General features: G+C 35.6%; 1 protein-coding gene across 8 annotated transcripts in view; it reads right to left on the minus strand.

Moving 5' to 3' along the window:
• The window catches only part of LOC110114427, a 48,027-nt gene that overhangs the window by 6,506 nt on the left and 15,336 nt on the right, over positions 1-26,185 (minus strand). For 7 of the 8 annotated variants that reach the window (XM_020847302.2, XM_028696652.1, XM_020847300.2 and 4 more), the window contains 4 exons: positions 23,472-23,663; positions 23,249-23,340; positions 1,663-1,722; positions 1,470-1,539 (listed from right to left, as the gene is read on the minus strand). In XM_020847302.2, the coding sequence (XP_020702961.1) occupies positions 1,470-1,539; positions 1,663-1,722; positions 23,249-23,340; positions 23,472-23,663 (414 nt within the window). The remainder of the gene's footprint in view (positions 1-1,469; positions 1,540-1,662; positions 1,723-23,248; positions 23,341-23,471; positions 23,664-26,185) is intronic. The other variant, XM_028696653.1, reaches the window with a different exon arrangement.

The raw sequence follows: 26,185 nt of genomic DNA on the forward strand, positions 1-26,185 counted from the left end.
TAATCGAAAGTTCTCTCTCGTGATCGGGAGGGGTAATTAACTATAGGGGCTTGCGCCTATAGGAAACCAGAACTCAGATCATAAAGTCCTCGCAAAATGAGGGCGAAATCTCTGGGTAGTGTCTTATCTACAAACCCATCTGCCTTCCAAAATTTACCCCGGAACTTACTCAGTTAAAACTCCCTCGCCGAATAAAAAGAATAGCGAGCGGAGGCCGGGGCCGAATTTTCGGAGCCCACAATAACAGACTTCTCAAAAGATGAAAAGAGCTACAAGAAAGCATTAAGAGTGAAAAAGAGATTCCTTCTGTTAGATATAACCCCCTTCTATAAGTCTACAGTGGTGTATCTTTTCAGAGTACAAGCTAGATCATCGTAGCTAATTGATCCAATCGATGCACAAAATGAACTAAAGGCAGACATTACTTGCTAAATTTAATAAGCGAGCTAATTGAACTGACAGACAACATTCCTTACCATGGGTAACAAATGAGGCGCTTTTCTAATAGTTGAAATTCCCATTATGCCACAATAAATGCCATAAAAACTAGCGATAATTGCATTGAAATGAGCACATAAATTACACCCAAGAAGAATTGATATGCTAATTGAAAATCCAAGAGAAATTAAAAATTATAACTATAATTTAAATAGTCAAACATAACCCACATCTAGAAATAATTTCAGTAAATATAATCAATCCTGCAATAATAATAATAAAATATAAATCAGATAGAAGTCAAAGAATTAATCGATACAAAAGACTAAAGAGGTAGAATGAAATATATTAAGGATTTAAGAAAAGAAAGAATAGTTGAAAATAAAAAATCAAGAATAACTCGTGAGATCTAGAGCTAAACTCAATTAATTGGGTCCTCTGCATGAGGGAAGTGAAGTGGTGAGGAGAAAACAGAGAGACTGAGAGTTGAGTGCTACATCTACATGAGCAAGAGATTGAGGAAAAAAATGGAGGAATACCTAAAGATCGAGAGGAAAATGGAGAAACTAAAAGACCAAAGTCATGCTTCAACTGTGACCTTTGCATTCATGTGAATCGGCGATACTTTTTCTACTTCGAGGTAACCAGCAATTGAGTGAACTAGCGAGAGACGGAACAAATGAGGCATACTGTGAGTTCTTAAACTGCTCTCATTCGTAAATGTTATGCACTTCATACTATGAGTTCCTGAAACACTCTCATTCGCATATGCTCTGCTTCAAAGCGCACAGCGCTACCACGCATGTGCTTTACACAAAAAACACATGTCATCAGATAACCAAACATTACAACTCTGCTTTGCAGTGCTTCACTTCAAAGGCCCGTTTTTAACAATTTGGGGACAAGACACCCCCCCCCCCATACCCTCCCTCTATCAACACACTCCCTGCTCTCCTCACCCCATACCAAAGCAAGCCCCAAAGAGTGAAAATAACCTTTCAAAACATTAATCATTAACGAGAGAAATGTACCTGTGTTGCCAACCTTTTGATTTCTTGGTTTAGTATTATACTGAGTAGATTTAGATCCTCATAATTTCTCCTGGCCAAAGAAAGAAATATAGCATTCACACTCAATATCAAAAGAAGATTATAAAATACAAAAAGATAGTTAATAACATAATTTTTTAAACCATGTCAATATCGTTGAAGTTGATAAATATACCTGTTCACAAACTTCAACTCAATTTCATCCGCAGCTCCAAAAACAAACTTGCGAAATAGTCTAAAAAACCAAAAATAAAAATACATAAAGAAATAATATACATTTAGAATAATGACAATAATGGTAGATATTCAAATTATTTGTAAAATTACACATCCTTTCTATCAATGAATGGATAGGACAAGAGGACCAGCTAGTGCAAAATAATAGCCTCTGTGAGGACAAATTCTCTCCTAGTGAATCTATTAAATCATAGTTTAGTTGGTAAGTAGCTGAATATCATAAATGATATATACCACTAAAGAAAATAAATAAATGAAAATTGACTATTCTTTACTCAAACTTCGCAAAAAACATAGGAAGGCTATTGCGCATTATCATCAATATCAGCCTTATCTAAAATCATTTTCTTCATTTATTGGTGTTCCGTGTTATATGGGGTATTATCGCTAGTTTACACCAATCTATCTTAACAACTCCTAATAAAGTTATCTTTAATATATAAAAGGATAGGATTTCCTAGAATCACTACAAATAAAGTTTCTTCGAACATACACTAGTTTTAGAATGACTACACAAAAGGAAATATATATATATATATATAACAAATTAGGGTTTCCGCCAAAATCTGACCAAATACCTTCTCTTCTCTTGAAATGCAATTTGGTGCATTTATATAGGCACAACTTACTATATGCCTAGGAAAACTAACAAAATAAAAACAAAAATTATTTTTTGCTTAATTAACTAGAAATGAAATCTATCCTGATAATTTGAGTCTTCTCAATCTCTTAAGATATTCTTCCAAAAATTATTTGCATCTTGTGAACCTTCCAATAAATTCTAGTATCGCCTGTCTATGCCTTCATATTGAATCTACCTACTAGCCTTATTGGTGCATCTTCAACTAATAAAGAGATCAATTCATCATGCCTGCACTATTTATCCAATTCATTCAAAGTTCAATCAATCAAGACTTTCTTATTTGCATGAATTAAGTATGATAATTGTGATAGGAAACAGTTGTAGGCACTGGTGTTTCATGCCAATATTGAGATTTCAGCGATCTTTCATCACGATATTCCAAACAAATCAAGCAAAACAGCAAAAAAAACTTGCAATAATAGAAGAAACGGAAGGAAAATACCGAGATACAATTGATCTTTAATTTGAGAGGAGGATCGTTCTCTCCCAAATCTCTAAACGCCGCTAGAGACCAAAACGACAAAACTACACAAAGCAATTTCAGCAAACAAACATGATGTCCTAACCTTAATACAAACTTCTACTTAAAGCAAACATAAAATTAACTCAAAACAGCCCCCCCCCCCCCCCTCTTTTCCCTAAGATGTGGGCCTTATCATCTTTTGTTTTCCTGATGCATTCATGTTTTTAGTCTATTTTGTTTTGATGTATTTTGAACAATATTAGTTGTGTTTTATGTTTTTTTTTAAGCTATCCAATGATGGAGAGCATCCAATGATCATGGTAGGAAGTGCTTGGGCATGGCAAGCCTTGGGTTTGCTTGCATTTGGATCCTTCTTGTCCTTGGGCTGCTTGTTGTTCTCGGTTTGGGGCCTTGGCTGTTCACGGGCTGGACATTGGTTGCTTGATGTTGAGCTTAAAAAGTGGGTTCTACTTGGTGTTAGCTCATTAATGCTTGAGCTGAAGTTTAGCTCAATAATTGGAGGAATAAATATAAAATCAAAAAGGTATTATTCTATATTTAGCTCATTATTGTGAAGTGGACTTGTGTCCCTTCCCTTCCCCTTTGTCTTCTCGGTTTTCCCCTGGCTGTTGTTGTTCCTGTGAAAAGCCTGTTGGGGTTCCGCCCCGCTTTTCCTGGCCTCTTCGGTTTCTGCTGGTTCCGCCCCTTATAAGCTGGATTGGAATGAATTTGGCTGGTATTTGGGATGTCTTTTCAGCTGCTGTTTGGAATGTCTCTTGGCCTTTTATTTCCCTCTTTTTCATTGGTTTGAATAGAGGTGGGTGGTTGTTTGGTTTCCCCCTTTCTTCCTATATATAGGGGCTGATTTGAGGCTTGAAAGGTGGTTGATTATCTTGAGATAAGTTGCTTAAAAACCTGAGGGTTTCTTCTCTTGGAAAAGCTTGAGAGCTTGTTCCACCCCCTTTCCTCTTCTCTATTTCGTCTTGGCTTCTAACCTCTTCTTCTCTACATAAGTTCCACTATTATCTTGAGATAAGTTGCTTAAAAACCTGAGGGTTTCTTCTCTTGGAAAAGCTTGAGAGCTTGTTCCACCCCCTTTCCTCTTCTCTATTTCGTCTTGGCTTCTAACCTCTTCTTCTCTACATAAGTTCCACTCCACCTGTATCCTTCTTCTTGAGCTCTTGGAAGTTGTTTGTTGGCTGAAATTTGGAGACATTTGCTGGAGGAGTTTGGTAGGATGTTGGACCCTTTTGCAGTGGTGGACCCTCGGTTTGCAAGCCTAAGCACAATTTTCATATATTTTTCTACTCTCGTTGCATGTGAGGAAGCCGCTAGTCGGTTGTTCTGAGGATAGCGTTTTTATGTTATTATTTTATTTCGTTTGACTTTACTTTTATTTATCTGAATGTTTGTTTGGTTGTTTGCAAGCTATAGTGAATCGAGTTTGATTTTATTTTCTCCTTGTGTTCTCCAACTTGGCTTTTCTCTCTAGTTTGCTTACATCATGACCCAACCCCAAGGGGGGCAGGAATTGATGTTGCACCCTCTCATAAGTCTCCCATGTAGCATCATAATCGGGAAGGTTCCTCCACTTGATCAACACTTCTTTGATCCCTCCCTCCCCTTAGTGCACCCCTTATAACTCAAGGGATTCCAATACCGCTTCCAAATCTTTAGTTAATGTCGCTGGCACCTCTGAACACAATGTGATCCCCCATACTCTCCTCAACTGTGATACATGAAACACTAGGTCTGTGGTGGTGGTTGGGGGCAACCTCAAACGATTCGTCGCTGCTCCAATTTTCTCTAATATCTCATAAGAGCCAAAATATCTTGGAGCCAGCTTCTCGTTCCTCCTGTTATTGGAGAATTTTGTTGTCCTCAAACAGATTGCATACTTTATGATTGAGTACAGCATAAGAATGATGACATATTACCCTGAAGGTTAAGAAATCATTTTTTATAGACTCAATGATAAAATTTACAATTTTAACAGAGATTCCCCCATTTAATGTTTGGTTGAATGAGATTTATTTCTTTCTGGGGTACAGACGTTCATAGGGGCAAGCCCCTATGGTTAATTACATCTCAAACTTTAGTGTTTGAGAAAACTTTTGATTAAACCAGTGATTTTTTTTCTTTGGAAAGTCATTTTAGACATTGGCTAAAGCTTAATTTTTTTTTAGAATCCATGAAAGTCTAGTTTAAATGTTTTGACCTTTAGGAAATTCAAGAAAGAATGGATCAACTTAGAATCAAATTTTGGAATGAGAGCCAAAGAAGGTGAAGTAGGAGCACTTGATTCTAAGGGAAATTCAGAGGTGCTCAAATTATCCTATGTTGGACTTTAAATTTTAGAAATCTAATTTTGTTTGAGTTGATCGTTTTCAATAGAAGGTTGAGGCTTACATTCCAACAACATGTATTGGGAAAATTATTGTGAATCTGAATTCATGAATTATAATTTTGATGATAGAAAATATTTCTGATACTTATGTTTTTCTACGACTGTCTTGCCTACTAACGTTTCAGGTTCACAAGATTAAATTGCAAATCAAGCCAGCTCAAGATTGGATAGATTAGGACTGAGTCAATCTATAAGTGTACGTCAAGGGTCTTTTCCTTTTTCTTGAGTAAATTATAACAAAATTGGTCCTTATGCTAAGTAACTTTGTACACACAAACTCAAGAAAAAATTGTCTGCTTTTAAAGTTTTCTGTTTTTGATCGTCCTGGATGATCACAAATCTTCCTGGACGATCACAAATCTTCTTGGACGATCAGTTAAAAACAGAAACCCTAATTAGAATATTATGATTAAATCAGCCACAATTAATAAAATCGTCCTAAAAGATATTAGCATCGTCCTGGATGATAGGCTCAAATCAGAAAGAATCAGCCGCCAAATCTTTTAGGTATGTTTTATTTTTGGATATCATGATGTCTTGGATGATTAATTACAATTATGCATAAGTTAATATGATAATTATGGAAGCAATTAAAATTTGTTTGCATGATCATATCGTCCAGGACGATCAGTTATACAAACCTTAATTTCTTCTTGGACGACCAGGGCGATGTTCTGGATGATACTTGATATTTTGAACTAATCGTACAGGACGATCCATAAATCATCCTGAACGATCAGTTATTTTTTAATCATCCAAACATATATCCAGGGCGTATTCTGGACGATATTCAACATTTTGAAATAATAGTCCAGGACGATTGTGGAATCGTCCTATAAGATCAGTTATTTCTTCATCGTCCAGACAGGTAAAGTGTGGCCGAACAGAGCGATTGTCTGGATGATATTCGACGATTTGTATTATTCGTACAGGACGATGTCGTATCGTCCTAGACAATCAGAACAAACAAACCTTCTAATCGTCCAGCCTCCTCCAGATTGTCCTGGCTGATTGAGTTGCATTTGTACTGATCGTACAGGACGATCAGACAATTAATTATAAATTAGGGCAAATTTAAAGCTCTTCTTTATAAGCTCTCTTGTTTACTCAAGAAGTGATCTTTTGCTGTTGTCCTAAACTGAGAGAGCCAAGAGGAGAGGAAAAGAAAGGGGGAGAGAGAGGATCTTATAAGGGGGAGTTTGTGAGGGTTTCACGAAGGTTGCTCCAAGCAAGAATCTGCGTCGTCTTCTCCGGTTGTCGTCCCTAGTTCCTTGGAGGTTCTGGAGATGTCTACTTCAGCAATTGATCGAGGTTCTCTCTCTGCTTAAGGAGGAAGGGAAATGAGATAGGTTCTCTGTCTGCTTCAGGAGAAAGTGAAAGGAGTCAGGTTATCTGCCTTACCGGAGTCGGTGGAAAGGAGGTTTGTACATGCTTCTCCGCCTTGCTGTGGGAGCAAAAGGAGAGTCACTGAGTTTAGTGTAATACCCAGAGGAGAGGCTCCGAGGAGTGGACGTAAGTCAAGTCGACCGAACCACTATAAAATTCTGTATTCTTATTTACTGCATTTCCGCATTTAATTTCTGCACTTTATTCTTGTGATGAATGACTGTTTGATTTGTGATTTTAAAATATTTCAAAAGATCTTTATAATTGGTTTAAGAAATTTTTAAAACACCAATTTATCTCCCCCCCTCTTGATTAGTCTCAGGCTAGTTCATAAGGGCTTAACATCCCTAACGAACTTTCAAGTTGTATCAGAGCAGGATTCATAAAATCTAGTTTTTGAAAACTTTTAAATTTCGATCCATGGCTAACTTCGGAAATCATAATACTGTGAAAGGATATTCTATTACCCGACCATCTTTGTTTGATAACATACTTTTTGATTTTTGGAAAACTGGCATGTCCACTTTTTACAATCAATTAAATATCGCATTTGAATGCTTGTTAAGGATGGATATTCACCAACTCGTGAAATTAATGGCATAAAAAATAAACTTCCTTTTACTGAATGGACATTTGATGATAGGGATCTAGCGCAACTTAATGCAAAATACTTAAAACTATTTTTTTGTGCTTTGAAATCGGAAGATTACATGCGTATCTCAACTTATGCTACTGGTAAAGAAATATGGGATAAGTTGTGTATTACTTATGAATGAACAAATAAAGTTAAGCAATCTAGGTTGAATATCTTACTGCATGACTACGAACTTTTTCGCATGAAACCTACTGAATCGATATCTGACATGTATATTATGTTTACTCAAATTGTCACCTCACTGCATGTCTTAGGAAGAGAGCTAACTAACTATAAAAAAGTTAATAAAATTTTGAAATGTTTGTCTTCTTCTTTTGATGCTAAGATTACTGCAATTACTGAATCCAATAATTTAAATACTTATTTTATTGATAACTTACTTAGGTCACTTATTGCTTACGAGCAAAGAATGAACCAAAACAACTTGATGCAGGTGAGAAAAAGGAGAAAATTGTGGCGCTAAAAGCTAACGATACGGATACTAATTCTTCCGAGTCTGAAAGTGATGATGTTGCCTTAATCACTGGGCAATTCAAAAGCTTAATAAGGAAGAATCACCAGTACCATCAGAAATGGAACAAAGGAAAGGTTAGCAAAAATTTTAAAAATTCTTCTGATATGATTTGTTTTAAATGCAAGAAGTCTGGATATATCAAAGCTGATTATCCTACACTTAAAGGCTCACCCAAGCAAGTAGAAGAGTGAGGAGAAACCCAAGTTCATGAAGGACAAGAAGAGGTTCCAAAAGGCGTTCTGGGCGGATTCTGTATCTGACTCCTCTGAGACTGAAGCTGAGGAGACAACAAGCTTGTGCTTGATGGAAGGTGATCATCTTGGTCAGTCTGACCAAGAAGAGGTATGCGAGCTAACCTACAGTCAATTACTTTGAAGTTTCTGAACAAATTTATGCATCATATAGGAAACTTAAGAAATTGCATGCTAGCCTGAAATTAAATTTTTTAAATTTGTAAAACGAGCATGAAATTTTACTTAAAGATCACTCTACAATTAATAGCAATCACATGTCATTATTTGATGAGTTAAATAAAAAGCATTCTGAGTTGGTCATTAAACATGATTCATTGAAAGCATCCCACACTGCACTTGAAAATGATTTTAAAACATATATTGATGAATCTGAGCATATTGAGCACTATTTGAAAGTTGATAACGCCGATTTAGAAAGTGCTAACTCGATGTTTAAAGATGAATTGAATGTACTTGAGAAAAATAGGATTACACCCACACCTGAATAATTTTTCAATCCTGATCCAAAGCTAAAAGTTTTGAAGCCTAGGAAGAGGCACTATAACTGGAATAGATTAGTAAACCCCTTTCGTGGTGTTAGATGTTTTTTATGTAGCAAGCTATGACACATCTCACACATATGTACTGTTCACCGTAGTACACATTGGGTGTGGAGACTCAAATTGCATGATTCACAGCATAACACACATGCATGGCATTCTTCTTTCCATAAGAAGGGACTCAAACCAATGTTTAAAATTGCGTAATCGGGTATTGAGGCATTTTTCGTTCGTGAGGCGAGGCGTAAGCCTCAAAATTAAAAAATTACGTAAACATAAAATGATAAATTTTGTATATACTAATGGGTAAATAATATATAAAAATAAAAATGTACAAGATATGAAGTGAAATCAAAATATCCCAAAAATAAGACAACATGAAATATAGTCCAACTCAAACTCCATCTTTCCCAAATCACGCTATTCTTTTCATTAGCATATAATTCCAAAAATAAATAGCAATGACATATCACATAAGAACTCATAAGTCATCAGCATTGTCATCACCATGTTTAAAAATGTGCAATTAGGTATTGAAGGCTTTTTTTTTTTTTTTTAAGGCGAGGTGTAAGCCTCAAGGCATTTTGAGTGCGTGGCCTTATAATAAAAAAATTGTGTTAAGTGTAAATAAATGTTAAAAGTAAATTTTTATATAATACTCAAATAATATGTTAAAAAACGAAGACGGATTAGAAGTTAAGGAAGTTGAGAGGAAGTTGCTGCGACTAGGGGGTACACGAAGTGTGATTTGTTTGCAGCTTTACTTCAGGATTTATGTAAGTTTTAATATATATCGGGTGAGGCGTAAGCCTCACGCCAATGAGGCGAGGCGCGCCTTAAGGCGGGCCTCAACCAAGTTGAGGCGCAAGCCTCATAAAAAAACTTGAGGCGTAAGCCTCAAGGCGCTTTTCACTGGAATTGCGCAAAGGCGGGCCTCAAGGCGAGCCTCATATTGCGCAATTTTAAACCATGACTCAAACGTGTTTGAATTCCTAGATCTCATGTTTGATGATTTAGTAAGTGTGCTCTCACACAAGGCATAATGAGAGCATGTGGTACATGGATAATGGATGCTCACGACACATTTAGCATCTTAAGGATCAAATTGGGTTTGATTGACATAAATGCATGAACTTGTTGCTTACTAAATTTTGATTTGCAGGAGTGTCAATTCGGGTCAACAGGTCGGGTTCGGGTCGAACCCAATCTGACCGGCCGTAAACGGGTCGACACTAACCCGACCCACTTTTGCAAACGAGTCGAGTTTGTCATCCCTGACCCGACCCGTTATGGTTACCGGGTTGACCCGACCCGACCCGTGAGCTAGAAATCACGCACACATCTTCAGGCGAGACCATGACGGCGACATCGTCAGTGCTTGTGGGGTGGACCGTGGACAGGCCGGACAGCGACAGCGACAACACCTGCGCAAGCGTGAGTCACGGGACGCCGGGACAGCTGCAGAAAAGCGGTGAGTGACCCTTCCCGCGCGGTTCGAGTTTGTTCGACTGTTGGTAGACGCGGTGACGTACTGGCGGCTGGCGCGACCAGTCACTGACTCCACTAACTCGGTCTTGGCAGACGTGGTGAGCCGGTGACCATTCCCACCTTCCGGCAGCTCGAATCGGAATCACTCGTGACGCGACCAGACGCGGAGAAAAGATGCAGCGACGCAACGATGCGCCTGGGTCTTGATGCGACGAGACAGGTTTCATTTCATGCGAGATGTTGCAACGGGTCAAGGCAAGTTAGTTTCTGGTTTCCGGATCAACCCAAACTTGACCCAATTTTACAAACGGATTAGAATTACTAACACGAACCCGACCCATTTTACAAATGGGTTGACTCGAACCCGAATTTCTCCGGGTCGAGTCCAAGTCGGGTTTCGGGTCGGGTCAAAAATTGACACCCCTGCTGATTTATATGTTTTCTAATCTATTGCTCGTTGTTATGTTCTATTATTTCTTTTGTTTAAATTTTGAGTGTGGATTTTTATTTGTAATTTTGTAGTGTTTTCATTTCTGATGAACTTATTTTTCTTTAAGATTTTTTTTCTTTTTGGTCCTAAGCTAAAATGATATTTTATGTCATGTTTTTGTTTTTAAAAATTTGTACTCAATGTTTGACATTCCTAAATAGTTAAAGGGAGAAACATTGTTGATTATTACCCTTCCTCTAACCTATTTTAGAGGTGTAATTTTCTTTTCTAAATAAAAGTCTATCCCAAATTAACAACTGAACTTTGCAATTAAGTTCTTTTATATCCTGCTATAGTAAACTATCTTATATATATAATATTCAAAGTCATTAAATCACTTTCAAGCTTTCGTAATCTTGTTGTTGCATTTATCATATGAATATATTTCTACTTTGTGATTTACTCTTCCTTATATTAGAGAGTGAGATTTTCTTCTTTAACATATGACAGGTATCTCACAACTGAGAGTATTTAAAGTTTCGAAAGGGATCTAGCTTGCAAAAATGACAAGAGCATAAAATGAGCTCAAAAAAAAGAAAAATTGAAAAGATGCGCAATGATCGCTAAATATATGTATATATATACACAAAGTGTATTAAAAATTAAAAAATGCGCAAAGTACGCCAATCAATTGACAAATGGCATAAAATGAGCCCATAAGAAAGTAAGTTTCTTTCTCTTTCAAACCTTTAAATCTTAGAAGAATATATGTGTCACTTGATATTTTCAAATACTTGATTTTGAATTTCATGATTGTGACTAATTACTTTGGTATATTATTCTATAACATATTTTTCTGGAACCAAGTTTTGAACATATCTCTTTTTCTTATCCAATTGATTTTTTTGAGATTAGATCTTTGTTTTCAAATGATAGTTTGCCCTGTAAGAAGTCCGAGCTAAGGTTAACAGGATCGATTGTTTTATTATTTTTCGGATTTCGACAATGTTAACTCATCGATTCTTATAAATTTTTAATTCAATCACATGGAAAATTTATCATATTCGTGCTTTGATTAAAAAAATTTTGTTTTCATTCTTTTTGTCGTTTTTATCGTCTTTTTCGTTGCTTTTATTTTTATTTTTATTTTTTACTATTTTTTCTTGTTTTTGTGCCTTATCTGATCATCTCTATTCATCACCAAATCTTCAATTTTTAATCACATTGTCATGGACGATACTAGACGATATCCTCACACCACCCTTCATCTTTTATCTAACGGCTGATAATGACTTATTTGATTAATATCATCCTAGACGATCCCTTATCGTCCCAGACAATCTAATCGTATTTTATTTCAATTATTTATGGTCGGCCTAGACGATCCTCTTCGTCCTGGATGATCTTGTGAAATTCTGCTCAATTATTGGTGATCGTCCTGGACGATACATCTGTTCGTCCTGGACTATCCACGATTTATTATTGTTGATCGTCCTGGACGATCAACCTAATCGACTTCGATGATCTGCTTTTTCAACGATCGTTCGGCTTGACTCCTCGGGACGATCGCCTGTGTCTAATCGTCTCGAACGATATCTGATTGTCATGGACAATATAACCGCCTAATTGACCAATCATCCCGGACGTAATAATTGCACCGGATCGTCTTAGACGATTCTGCAATCGTCCTGGATGATCGGCCCGTTTCTTTATAAACAACAACTTTCAAACATTTTTTTCTCACCCCAAATTCCTCCATTCATCTGTGCTCTCACTAATTCTCTGATTCTCTTGTTTATGGCGGGTGGCAAGCGATCCAGAATGGTGAATGGAAGTTCTTTGAGGGCCACTGTTGACTCTCGTTTTACTGAGGTAGCTAACCAAGCAGCCTATCTTCCTTACAAGATAGCCGACATCACCTTGTCCCGGACTGTCAATCCACATACGCTTTTTTATCTTGTTCTTGATCTTTTTGAGAACACCTCTCTCACTTTCATCCTTACCCTCGCCTTCCCCTTCAATTCTGAACTACTCTTTGAATTCTTTTCTAGCCTTAGGATAAATTCTTCCTATACTGCCTTGCAATCCTATGTCAACAGACGTCCAGTAGAAATAACATACCAGGATTTCCACGAACTCCTCCAACTTTTCACTACTGAAGATAAGCTTCACATCTTGTCTCAAGATCCCGATTTTGACTAGGCTCCAGCCAATCACCTTCTTAGAAACACTTTTGTCTCCTATCATGTTGGGGAGTCTAGCACCTTACTCAAAGATGTTAGGATAATCCAACATGTACTTCGTACCTCTATTATTCTCAAAGCTAGTGATCGTGTCCACATCATTCCTCTCCATTCAATCACCACTTTCTATATCATGTCCCATAGAGAATTCAATGCTACTGATCTTCTTTTCCGCTACATTGAGCAACTCACGAGCATTAGGGATCCAGGCACCCAAGAAAGCCCAACCTTGCCTTAGGACACATCGTAGCCTATGTCCTGAAAACCAAGTATAATCTTCAGTATCATGCCCCACCTAATTTTCAGTTTGCCTTCTACACCAACAGCTCCTTCCACGTTCTTCATAGTACTTGTCTCCACTCAGAGCATGAGGAAGCTGAAGGAGCTGAGGAGGAAGCAGCTCAATCGATTGTCATTGAGTATGGGTAGACTACAATGTTCATAACCTGTATGTTATTGTCCTTTGCATGTTATTTATTGTAACTTTCAGTAAGGCTAATGCTTTTTGCAATCAGTTAATATGAGCTACAGATGGTTTGTATTCATTATAACTCCTTTGAACATGTCTTGTATATTGGTATTGACTACGAAGTGTTGCATTTGTAGTATATCTTTGTGTTTATTATAATCATTTTGACTCACCCCCTTGTATGAAAACCGATTGCTGCTTATAAGTAGCTCATACTTGCAAGTTCTTTGTCCTCCACAAATTTTATATTTGTTCACTTGCATTCAATTAATAATATATATTTTTTACAAATCATAGTTTCATTTAAGCATCGTGTCATATTCCTTATGGTGACATTGAGTTCAAGTCCAGTATACAAGCCCAAGTCTTTTGCAGTTCACTTAGGTCCCTTATCATCGTTCATTTGAATTCAAATTTAAGTTTATATAATTTGTTTGAGTTTGAGTTCGAGTTCTTTGTTATATGCATTCGAGTGAAGTTCTCTTTTTTCCATTTTCATTCAAATCAAGTCCAAATGAAGTCTCATGCTTCACTGAAAATTTCGGCAGCCTCAAGACGTCTGTCCAGTTTAGGGAAAATTTTTGGTAGACTAGGTCATCCCACCACACTACGGGAGCATGTATGATACGTGTCGGGTGACACCACAGTCAGATTTCTTCAACCCCCACCACGCTACGAGAGTGGTATGGGTCTTCAGAGTACCTATTAGAAAAAACACACAGTTGACTTTCCTCGACATGTTATATGAGCGTGTGCAGGTACTTAGAGACATCTCCAACACACTACAAGAGCGTGTATAAGGCTTACCTGCCTCATAGTATACGTCGCACCGGGTTTTCTCATATCATGCTATGAGAGCGCATATAGGGATTTTTCTGGCTAGACACAAACGCCGAATGCAGCATGGAGTTATACATGCGCGGAGGGACATCGATGGAGTTAGCATGCACATCGAGGTGGGAGAAATATTTCCAACCTTTTTATTTAAATAATTAATCATAATTAATATAAATTAATTATAATTAATAACAATTAATTAAATTAAAAATACTTAATCATAATTTTTAAAAAAAAATTAATCATAATTAATTATCATTATTAATAATTAATTATGATTAATTATAATTAGTATCAACTAATTATAAAATTCTAATTTATTAATAATTAATTATAATTAAAATAATTAATAACAATTAATTATAATTAATCGTAATTAATTATTATTATTAATTATTAATTATCATTAATATTAATCAATTATAAAAATTATAATTAATTTATAATGAATTATAATTATCTTATAACAATTAATTATAATAAAAAATAATTAATTATAATTATATTTAAGTAATAAAAAATAATCTATGATTAATTATAATTAAAACTAATTAAGCATAATTAAATTTCTATTTCTTTTATGATTAATTATAATTAATTAAGATTATTAACTATAATTATTATAATTAACTGATAAGATTAATTATAATTAACTTTCAATTAATTATAATTAATTAATATCAATTAAGTTTAAATAATTATAATTAATAAATAATAATTAACTATAATTAAAAGAGTATTAATTAAAACTACTTTAATTAAAACTAATTATAATTAATTATAATGATTTAATTAAAATTAATTATTAATTAATTATAATAAATATAACTAATTAAAATGATTATAATTAAAACTAATTATAGCTAATTAAGATTAACCATAATTAAACTTCTCTCTCTATCTGATGGCTTACAAACATGGCAGGAGTCGAGTGGGGTTCGACTAAGGAGGAATCAAGCAAGAGAGTTCGGTTGGAGATGGGGTTTCTGTTTGGCTACAGGAGGAAGAAGGTGTGAGTTCAGTGGAAGATGGAGGCAAGGTCGGTTGCAGCTTGGAGAGGTCTTTGATGGCTTGTATGCGGGAAGCTCGGTTGGAGAGCGAGAGAAGATCTGTGAACAAGAGAAGAGGAAGATCAGAGGAATTGAGGCTAGCTGCTACTTGCGACAAGAAGTGCAAGTCGCGAGAACCACAGGAAAGAAGTGAAGAAAAAGATCAATGTCTTCGTTTCATCGTCGCTTTTAACAACAAGAACGGAGTCATTATGCGGGAAGAGACATGAAGGGACAGTTCGGCGCCGCTCGCAGAGCATGGGCAACTATATTCGAGGCTGATACGGACAGGATTAATCTCAAGTAATGATTTAGGCGATTTTTATTCTATTTTTATTTAGTCTTGTTACAGAGGTCAACAATATCATATGATCATTAATTCAAATATTTCAAATTAATCATCATCAAATTCAAGTATAAGACTATATAATGGCGTACAATGCATAAACAAGTATTTTACATACATCATATTTTATCATCAATGTACGCCATTATAAAATGATGGATAAATATATAATGCCAATACCAAGGAATAAAAAATTTAAGAAATAAGAATGAAATTCAAGGATCCTATGAAAGGCCATATTATATGAATTAAGTAGGCTGATTTAACTTGCACAAGAAGATATGTATAAAAGGAATTCATGAGCATTAATACTGATTAGTTCAACCTTTATTAAGTAGTCATCTTGATACTGGAGAGTTGTTCGATCCAATTTTTATCAAAAAAATAAAAAAAGAATTTTCAGCTCTTGATGCTCTAGAATTGGTTAGTCCAACATTTATCAATAGGTCATTGATATAAAGAGGTTGAAGCCTATAAACATGATATAACATTTCGATAGTATTAAACAATAAGAATGAGTAAAAAAATGAAAATAGGAAACTTCAGCCACATATTTGTTGACCTCTATAGGTATTAAAAAAAAAAGAGCAAATAAAAAATACAACATACCTGTGCTGAAATCCTGCCGAGGCCCTCCGAAAATCCTACATAAATCTTGTAGCAGCTGTCTCCCAGGATTCGCTCATTCCTCAGAAGCTCCCGCCCATTTGTGTCGTTAAAATGAGAGCGAGTCTCACTTCTTCGCCTCCTCTCCACACACGACCAAACTTCCGTCGTTGCTCCTGATTCTTCCCGTAGCCTTCGACCCCCTTTCCTCCATAGCTGCAGATAGAGACTCCCCAAGCCTCCTGCAGCCCCATCCGACCAAATCCACTGAAGCTCACCCCTGCCCTAGCCGACTTCAGGGCTTTCGATGCCCATTCACGATACCTGCAATCTCCAGAATCGAAAGCAGTCGGGCCCGATACTGACGCCCCTTCTTCTCTTACGTCCGATCCCACTGCCGATCGGAAGCCCATCCTCAAACCTTCAATCCAAAGAGAGAGAGAGAGCTTTTCCCCTACCTTCTTCCTTCCACAAGCCGAGCCCCTTCTCCCTTGTTTGAAAGCCTCTGCATACCCGACTCTATCCCTCACCCGATCTCTCTCTATAGGTAGTTCTCCTCTCCCTCTCTCTTATTAATTATAACTAATAAATATTAGTTATAATTAATTGCTCATTAATTACAGTAAATTAATATTAATTATAAATACTAAAAGTTATTTATAATTAATTGTAAGTATTTATAATTAATATAAATTATGATTAATTAATGTTTAAGATAATTAATTATAGTTAACTATAATTAGTTATTATTTAGTTAAAATTAATTAGAATTAGTTATAAATATTTATAATTAATTATGATTAATTATATGCAAAATGCCACCGTTAATTGTAATTAACTTTAGTTAATTATAATTAATGATTGCCTCAATCCATGAGCCAACACCACCGAATCCCGCAAAGGTATGAATTCTCCAAAACTCGTATTCCTGCTTTCGAAGTTTATGGCACACCGGAAAACGGCTCATACACGTCTTTATAGCGTGTGGTGGGATGGGACCCCGATGAGGTGCCTACGACGAGGAGGGTAATCACCTAAAAGACCCATTTCGGTATTCGTTGCACACCAAAAAACTGCATATACACATCTTTATTGCACGTGGTGGGATGGGACCCCGGTATGACACCTACGGCGAGTTGGGATTACTTATAAGTACCCTCGAGCGACGGGAAAGCCAGCTGTGTTTTAAAATAGGTACATTCGAAGACCCCATGCATGTCTTTATTGCGCGTGGTGGGAATAAAGACCACGGCCGAGATGTCTAAGGAAACCTACCATACATGTCTTTATTGTGCGTGGTGGGAAGGCCAAGTTTCCTTTAGTTTCCCCTAAACAGGGGAGACGCCGGGAGGCTGCCGAAATTTCAGGTGAACATGAAATCGTACTTGGACTTGAACTAAACAAAGGACAACAGAGGACTTCATTTAAACTTAAACCTAAACTCAATATTAAACAAATAATAACTAATTTGAACAAGAAAAAGAACTTAAATGAATTGAAATGAACTATAAAAGACTATGCTTGAACTTGGATTCATATTCAAGCAAATGCAAAGAACTTTGATTCAATTTGAACCTAAATGAAAATTACAAAAGAGTATGCTATAACTTGAACTCAAGTGAACTTGACATTGCACAATGAAGGGAACTTAAAATTGACTTGGACTTGAATATGACATAGCAAACCATACATGGACTTGATTTGAATCAAGCATAGTGGACAAGAACTTGAGCCATTCGGACTCAAACTCAAATGAGTAAGGAACTTATATTGAAGCTTCATCGGACTTGACTTCGAATGGACGTTGGACATATGACATTAAACTCAAAGGAAGCTTGAGCATAATTAAATGATTTGGAGCACAATTCACAAATAAGACTTGTAATTTGGTAAAGTGATTACCTCAATTGAAAAGCAAGATAAAGATCAAGGAAAATATACAGTGACATGCTTATAACCCATAACATCATATTGTCACTTCAATTGGGATGCAAATGTCATCAAGCAAATTCATCATGCAAGGCTTAAGGCATCTTTATATTATAGTGGAAGACTTGTAACATTCAACATGGCTCATTTACATGCAAACAATCATGCTTATCTATTACGAACACAAGATCAAAATGCAATCAAATGCATTGAAACCTACAAGCAATGGGGGCCAAATGTATAAAGAAATTAGTAATGAGTGTAATTCATCCGACAGTCAACACTTACTTACAAACACTAATGGGAAACAATGTGAATAAAATGAATATCATAGTCTGTTCATGAATAAGACATAGAAGCTTGTACACAACTGATATTACTTAGGCGTAAATAAATACACCAGACTCCTACAAATGTTAATGATAGATAACATGAAGTTGCTCATAAGTTATAAAAGTCTTCATGATGCTTAGAATATGATGGCAGCTCAATAAACAAGGTCCACACAAGTTGTGTGGAAGTCCCTTTGACTGACGTCCACTGTCTTACAAACATGTATAGTAGACGCTACGAACACTGAAAGAGATGCAAGCGAATGCAATGTTGCAATATCCCTACAGTCAACATCAACTAGCTAGTGAAGGAAAATTACAATCCCTTACAAACAATTATGGGATACATGTGAGTATGCATGAAAGACAGTGATATGCATCCAAATGAATATCATGCAATTCATATAAAGATGAAAATGATTGATGCATGTATCAATCATACAAACATATTTCCCTTTTTATTGCTTTTAAAGACAACAAAGAACTTTTCTTCAAATGTGAATTTGCAAGATAATATGCCAAACTCTTGCAAGCAACAACAGAGGCCAACAAATAGCAAGATAATCTATAGATCGGTGAATGATAAACACTATGCTCACATTCAAGCAACGATATTAGGGAAATCACAGATGAATAATTCAGTTACCTATGCATGTTGAAAGATAACATATAACGAGCAATGTGCAGTAAATGTCAGATCCTCCATACGGCCAATTATATGCATACATACAACATATTGCCTGAGTAAAAGACAAAATATCTGCTACATATACAGGACACCCACACATATACAAATCATCGTGGCAAAATGCATACAGAATGCAGTAAACACAAAGACATTCACAAGCTATTTGTAGTAGAAGAAGATTCGTCATACATTCAACATGTTGTCTGTGGATAAATATGAAAGAAACTACGATGACTATAAGTATCTACAATCCAAAGTAGAAGATTCATTAGTGCTCTATGATCCACCTACAAAAAGTAGTAAGTAGTGCACAATAGTCTACCTGTATAAAGCAGCAAACAACTCAATCAAGAAGCTACTACAACACATCACCAGATCCGCAGCATTCATGCAAATGGACAGATGGCGGTTGCAAATATTTCAAAGTATCCTCGCACATGCACTGTAATATATATGCTCATAGGTACACTAAAGGGGTAAATACAATCGCCACCTGCATGGGCCCCGGCGAGCGTGTTATAAATACATACGTGACGTCTAGGGATGTTGCACGGGTCAATAATTGAATTCACGAACCCGATCCTTCTATATGGATCAATAGGAATCGACAGGGTTCAAACCATCAAAAAAATATACGGTTGCGGCAACCGGTATATTTATGTTAATACATTCATATTAGGCCTTCAAGACCTATAACAATAAGAATTCACTAACAAAGGCATAAAGCCTACGAAACTCGATCCTTTATCGACAAGTTGACATAGTCAATAAGGTTCAATCAGTTAGCAAGAATGATCCCAAACATCCCGAAGATGTCAATGTTGAATAAAAATCTCAACCGGATGGGTTTATAAATAATTCCAAAATGTCATCCCAAAATCCCAAAAATCCAAAAATATTTAAAATTAAAATAAATCCATCAACACTTAAAGCAAAATCCATCCACCCTCCACAATAATTTGCCGAGGTGGACAAATTCAAATATAATTTCAGCTCACATGCAGCTAATGCCAAGTCAAAAATATCACTAGAATCCATTATCAAATAATCTCCAGCCAGTAAGAACGTGATACATGTCTTCTGACCAACAGTTTTGTCATCAAATGGCACCGCAGGATAAACGGTTATGACCGGGGCTCTCTGAACTGAGTGGTTTTACCGCCAAATGGCACCACGAAATACCGATTATGGCCAGAGCCAATACATTCCTTAGTGGCATTAAATCTTTGAGATATGAATCAATAGGATATGATCGATATTTCACAAAGCTCTCTGTTAGCTAAGGTGGCTCAAATTTGTCCCCTTAGACAAACATCCGCCCCAAGTCTACAAGGTCCCCTGAACGAAACAACCTACGGCTACCGACAAGGATCATTCTGTCAGGTTGGGTCGACTACCTCCTCTGACTAAGTAGACTAGGGATCACGATGGCCCGAGACAATGGAACCATGGGATCTTGATCAGGTCCATCATCCATTCCCCCACCATCCGCTTTAAGTATGAGATGGTGAAATTTCTGATTTTAAATATCAAACTTTCCAAATTCCCAATCCTCAATCCCATGCTGCTACTATATGTCAGATAACACATATTTTTACGTATCTGATTGACAACTAGCCTTAATCGAAAGTTCTCTCTCGTTACTGGGAGGGGCAATTAACTATAGGGGCTTGCGCCTATAGGAAACCAGAACTCAGATCATAAAGTCCTCGCAAAATGAGGGTGAAATCTCTGGGTAGTGTCTTAGTGTTCTTTCAGTGACTTAACTTGGTATATTTTCTCAACAGCCTATCTTTACATATTCTTTCAAGAGAGATCTCCAATTCCTTTCATCGAAGTGACTAATCCTCTCTTCCATGCACACAAAGTCACAAACTAATCCAATACACAGAGAGTTCTCAACTAGTTCATGAGGAGTCCACAAACTCATCTTTTCTTGCCACACATGGAGCATCTAGGCGCTACAATGTTTCCATAATGACGAATATCCCTAACTATTCCCAAATAAGGTCAATAAGTATAATATCCATTTCTTCATGGACATCACGATGCGTATTTTACCTCGATGTCCAGGAAACATAACACGGGGTTATAGATCCCATAGGTGAATATTAAATTAATAGGAACTCCGTGAGGTTTCATTATCCTAAGAGGTACATAGGTAGTAACAATGATGCATCTGAGTGCGCAACCCAATGGCCTCTCAAAAGACCTCCGCCACCCATCTAAACACAATCAAAATATATTTGTTCCTATTGATCCATTCATAATATCCTTCGCTCAGTTCACTTCCATTTCTTATGAATTTAGGAGCATATCTCAGTCCTCAACACTCTTTTATGAGTAACACAGGGAACTAGATTCCGCAATTCATAACTAATAATATCTGGCATATATTCCATTAATGGCATATCAATTGAAAATTAATGGAGAAAGTCCAATAGTTACCACTACAATAATTATCAGCAGTACAATTTGCTAGGATAACCTTTTCTGATAGATTTATTTAACATTGAAAACCAATTCTAACATGGTAAATATTGACGAAATGATTTTCATCAAAATTCGCAAAAGAAAGTTTACCAACAAACAATAACCTAATTTCATAAAGTTTTCAGTAAAAAATCAGCCATTTCCAGTAGTACCTTCTTGAATATATTGAGATGAGCATATTTAGATTGTCTTCAAGTGGGCAAAGCTCCAAGTAAGTTAAGTGAAATACTTAGTCTATAATTGCTATTAGATGATTAATCTATAATAGAATACTTAGTAAATCATTAGATGATATAATATACAACTTATTATCATTAAACTAGCAGTGAGCCACACATGAGTAGCTTGGGCTCATGAGGTCAACAATATCATATATAATAGTGCACAAGCATTGACATCGATATAGTCGTGTGAATATCAATTTTTTACACATCACTTTATGGATGTTTGTAGTATACATAAGAATTTCCTAGTTTTGAAAGGGATGTCTTATTTTTTAGATACATTTTTCTAAGCATGCATATATATTTAATAAGGAAAAGGATCAAAATGGTCCATTAACTCTTTATAAAGGACTAAAATAGTCCTCAACTATATTAAAAAATCATTTTGATCTCTCAAGTCTTCAAAAGGGAACCAACATGCTTTATGAGAGTCAAGAGACCATTTTAGTCATTTTCTCATATAAAATTTTAATAATATATTAGCATGCTTTATGAAGCAACACAAATATGTTAATCTTATATCAATCATCGGTCAAAGAGGTACTGCCAAGGGGTAAAAGATATTGAATCTGATTTGACCCCTAAGAAATTAAAATAACATCAAAATATTATTTTTTTCCATTTTTGTTTACATGGCAAAAGGGTCATTTAGCAATTTTGAGATTACAAATAAGTTCTTACATGTAATATTAGAAATTTCATTAATGTTTGTAATTCTTGTAGCTTGAAAGGGGTGTAGCACTAATAATAAGCTTGGCCAACCCATCAAAATAAAGTATGATTCATTTTGCATCTTTTATTTTCATATATGGTCAAAGTCTATAAACTCATATAAACAACCATCTAAATGGACTAATAGGAACATCATAAAGCTCATTTAACCTTAAATTAAAGTTAAATAGGCATTAAGCTTAACAAGAAGTTGTGTTTAGAAAAAATAATCAAACCCTATGTTAAATTATTTGATCATGGTTTCAAGCGGCAAAAATCTTCTTAAGTTAATCAAGGTTAAGCTTAATCAAGAACTACATTAATCCCTTAATTAAATTGATTATGCATTTAATCAGGATAATTAAATCCTAACAAAGCCAATATGACCTTTAGCTTTGTAATGAGGTCATAGTAACATTAATCATGCCCCAAATAAAGTTTTCAAATTGATCAAACTTGATTTTGGGGTATTGGGAGTTTTAGCTGGACTTAATTAACCTTGATTAATTAAACAATACTGAAGAGCCTCAAATTTAAAGTAAACAATGGCAAGCATCAAACTTCAATTTCTTGCATGTATCCGACCCCACGTAGTGCGGTAAAAGCTAATTTTTATTGTTGTTGTATACTATAGAGAGTTGAAATGGGCAGGCACATCATAATAAAGCACAAATGGGTTTTTTACTTTCGTGAAGATTTTCCCTTGAAACAATGCTATAAAAAAGATTATCTTTTGGAAAATATCAATCTTCTAATAAAGAAGAATTCAAGAAGATTGGAACTAAGAACTTCAATTAATTTGGAAAATTTTTTGTTACCTATCATCCCACCGAGAAAGGCGACAAGTTAAATGTGCTATGACCTCATGCACTGATTTAGGAGCTGCACTTCCACCAGCAAGAAGTAGCTCCTGCAGAAGACCATGCTATCAAAATTAAAACTTACGCAAGACAACACGAAGTATTACTTGTACAAAATTATTTATGTCGCATCAATATGTTAACAAACATCAGCTTAAGTGACTTTCCCTTCATTTACAACTACCTGCACTTCAGTGATGCCCAGAACATTTATGCTTGATGCACAACCTTTAACATGCATTGCAGTTACTAAAAACTTTTGAGTTTGCCAAGAACGAAGCACAATTGGTATATCGTCTTCATTACAAAATGGATCACCGACTGACTGCCCCAGCAACTCAAATAACAGCCCTCCAGCCACTCTGACGGGAACCTGAAGAGCTATCCATCTTCAGTCAAGTCAGAAAAGAAAACACTACAGAAGAAATAATTGAAAAGCATAAATAAATAGCGCAGATAAAGCATAAATGGCATAAACGTTGCATTTCAAATAGAAGCCTACACGGCAATGTTGGAGAATTTTTTGTATCCTCAAACGGATTGCATATTTTATAATCGGGTGCGGCATAAGAATATGATATATTACCCCGGAGGGTAAAAATATCATCTCCTTATGGACTCAAAAAACACAAAAAATTGTACAAACATAAAAATAATCTGTGTTAAATGTAAAAGACGCTAACTGCTCAATACCGTAATAATAGAAACCACATTCGTAACCATGACTCTTAGTCGGTATTATTAACCAGTATAGCAATGTTTCTAGGTTGATGCCTAATTTTTATACAAACTAAGCTGGTGTGCGTGGTTCCAGAGGATGGTATTTGGTGCATTATATGGCCGCTTCAAGGCACAATTTTGAATTTAAATTCCCATGAATGTAATTACTTTTAAAGTTGAATGTGCCACATGATACAACTTTGATTTTAAAATAAATATTTCAATTGATTCTTAACCATCAGAATATGAATGCCATTATTTTTTATTTTGAATTCAAATTGAAGCCTACAACTATGTTATTTAAACGCTTAACTATTAAATCATGATTGTTAGCTATTTTATTTAATGTCTATATATAAGTTTATAATTCTAATTAAAACTATTTATAATTTAATTTAAATTTATCTTCTCAATCTTTAATTACTTCAACTCAAAGAAAAGTTTTTATGGCTTTATTCCACTATGTGGGATTGACTATATGAATCTTTTTCTCCATTGTGTCATATTAAGAGTCAAATTCTTATTTAAATCTAATGATTTTTTATTATTATTATTATCTTTATCAACTCCTGTGCAAGGTTATTAACTTGTTAGTTGATATCTATGTATGTATGAATAGTGAGGAATGACAATTTTACATAATCTGAGTTTGTCCAACCAATTATCTTTAGCATCCTTGTTGCCTTGTTCTATTTGGTGCATAACCTGCAAAGCTAAATGAGCCACGTAAGGAATGTTGGTACTCTAAAGATAAGAAACCATTAAGTTTCCTACTTTCCTTGTTATGAGGTAGAATCTGGCTTTGCAGATAGATCGATTTATAACTAGATACAGTCCAACACATGTGGCGTAAGTTCACAGCCGAATTATAAAAATAGTAGATAATAACAATAAGCATGATATTATTACATCAATCCCTTTTAGCCAAATAAGCATATCTACTCGTCAACACATTATTTTGAGCTAGTATAGCATTTCTCTTGAGGATAAGCAATCCTTAGGCTTACTGCATTCAAAATATTTTTAAAAATTAAAAAATAAATGACAATTTGGTCAAAATTAATGGATCAAGAAAGACATGAAAACTTGGTCCAACTCAACTCTTTTGTTGTCCGGTTCTTCCCACCAGAAGGAAATGTTATAAGTGGTCCAAGAAGAACTCTTCTCCAAAAAATAAAATGATGGATGCTCTTGAAAGCAGAAGACACCTTCATTTTGTCAAATCAATTGTAGTATTTCCAAATGCTAACAGAAGAAGTGTCTCAGACAAAAGCAAAAGCACACCTTGATCTCCATAAACTCTGGCCATAGAAATAGCAACAAGTTTGGAAGCCCAATGGTTCTTCATATTCTTATCATGGTTGCATCATTAAAAGGAGGACCAATACTAAGGTTAAAAGGCAAATCAAAGAAAAATAAACATGAGATCCTTGCAACTGTCAATTAACTTCATTAGGCTTCTTGGCACTAGTAGGTAAAGACAAATAAATAGAGTGCATATTATTTGCAAAATATAGACCAACGTTTTAAAAGGCAAAATCGGGAATCGAGTCGTTTTGGCTAAGCGAGGCGAGGCGTAAGCCTAAAAAATGATAAAAATAAAGTAATTAACAGTGCCGAGCATGTACCGCTCGGTACCGAGCATGTACCGCTCGGTACCGAGCATGTACCGCTCGGAACTGAGCGGTACTGGCTCGGTACCGAGCATGAACTGATCAATATCGAGCATGTACTTAGTGGTATTGGCTTTGTACCGAGCGTGTACCTAGTGGTATCGAGCATGTACCGCTCAGTACCGAGCATGTACTGAGCGATACAAGCTACTCAATAATTATTATTAATACTATTAATTATATATTTAATAATCTATATTTTAATTTATATTAACTAGGCTAATTATATTAATATTTAATTAATAATTATATTACTAATTATACTATTAAGTATTTAATTAATTTGCTTAATTATTAATATTTAAATTATATTAATTAAGTTAATCAATAATAACTTAGCTGCGTCTAAGGTTTGCCTTTCATCTTCTCTTTTCGTCCTTCTTGTTCGGCTTCGTTGCTTCATAGGAGGTGTAGAGATTACACGCGTCGCTTCTTTGGCTCCTTTGTGGCTGTTCGACTGCGCTCCTTCGACGACTTTCCCTTCCTGTCGGATCATAAGTTA

The sequence above is a fragment of the Dendrobium catenatum genome, unplaced genomic scaffold, assembly GCF_001605985.2.
Source record: "Dendrobium catenatum unplaced genomic scaffold, ASM160598v2 fragScaff_scaffold_798, whole genome shotgun sequence".
Taxonomy (NCBI): Eukaryota; Viridiplantae; Streptophyta; class Magnoliopsida; order Asparagales; family Orchidaceae; genus Dendrobium; species Dendrobium catenatum.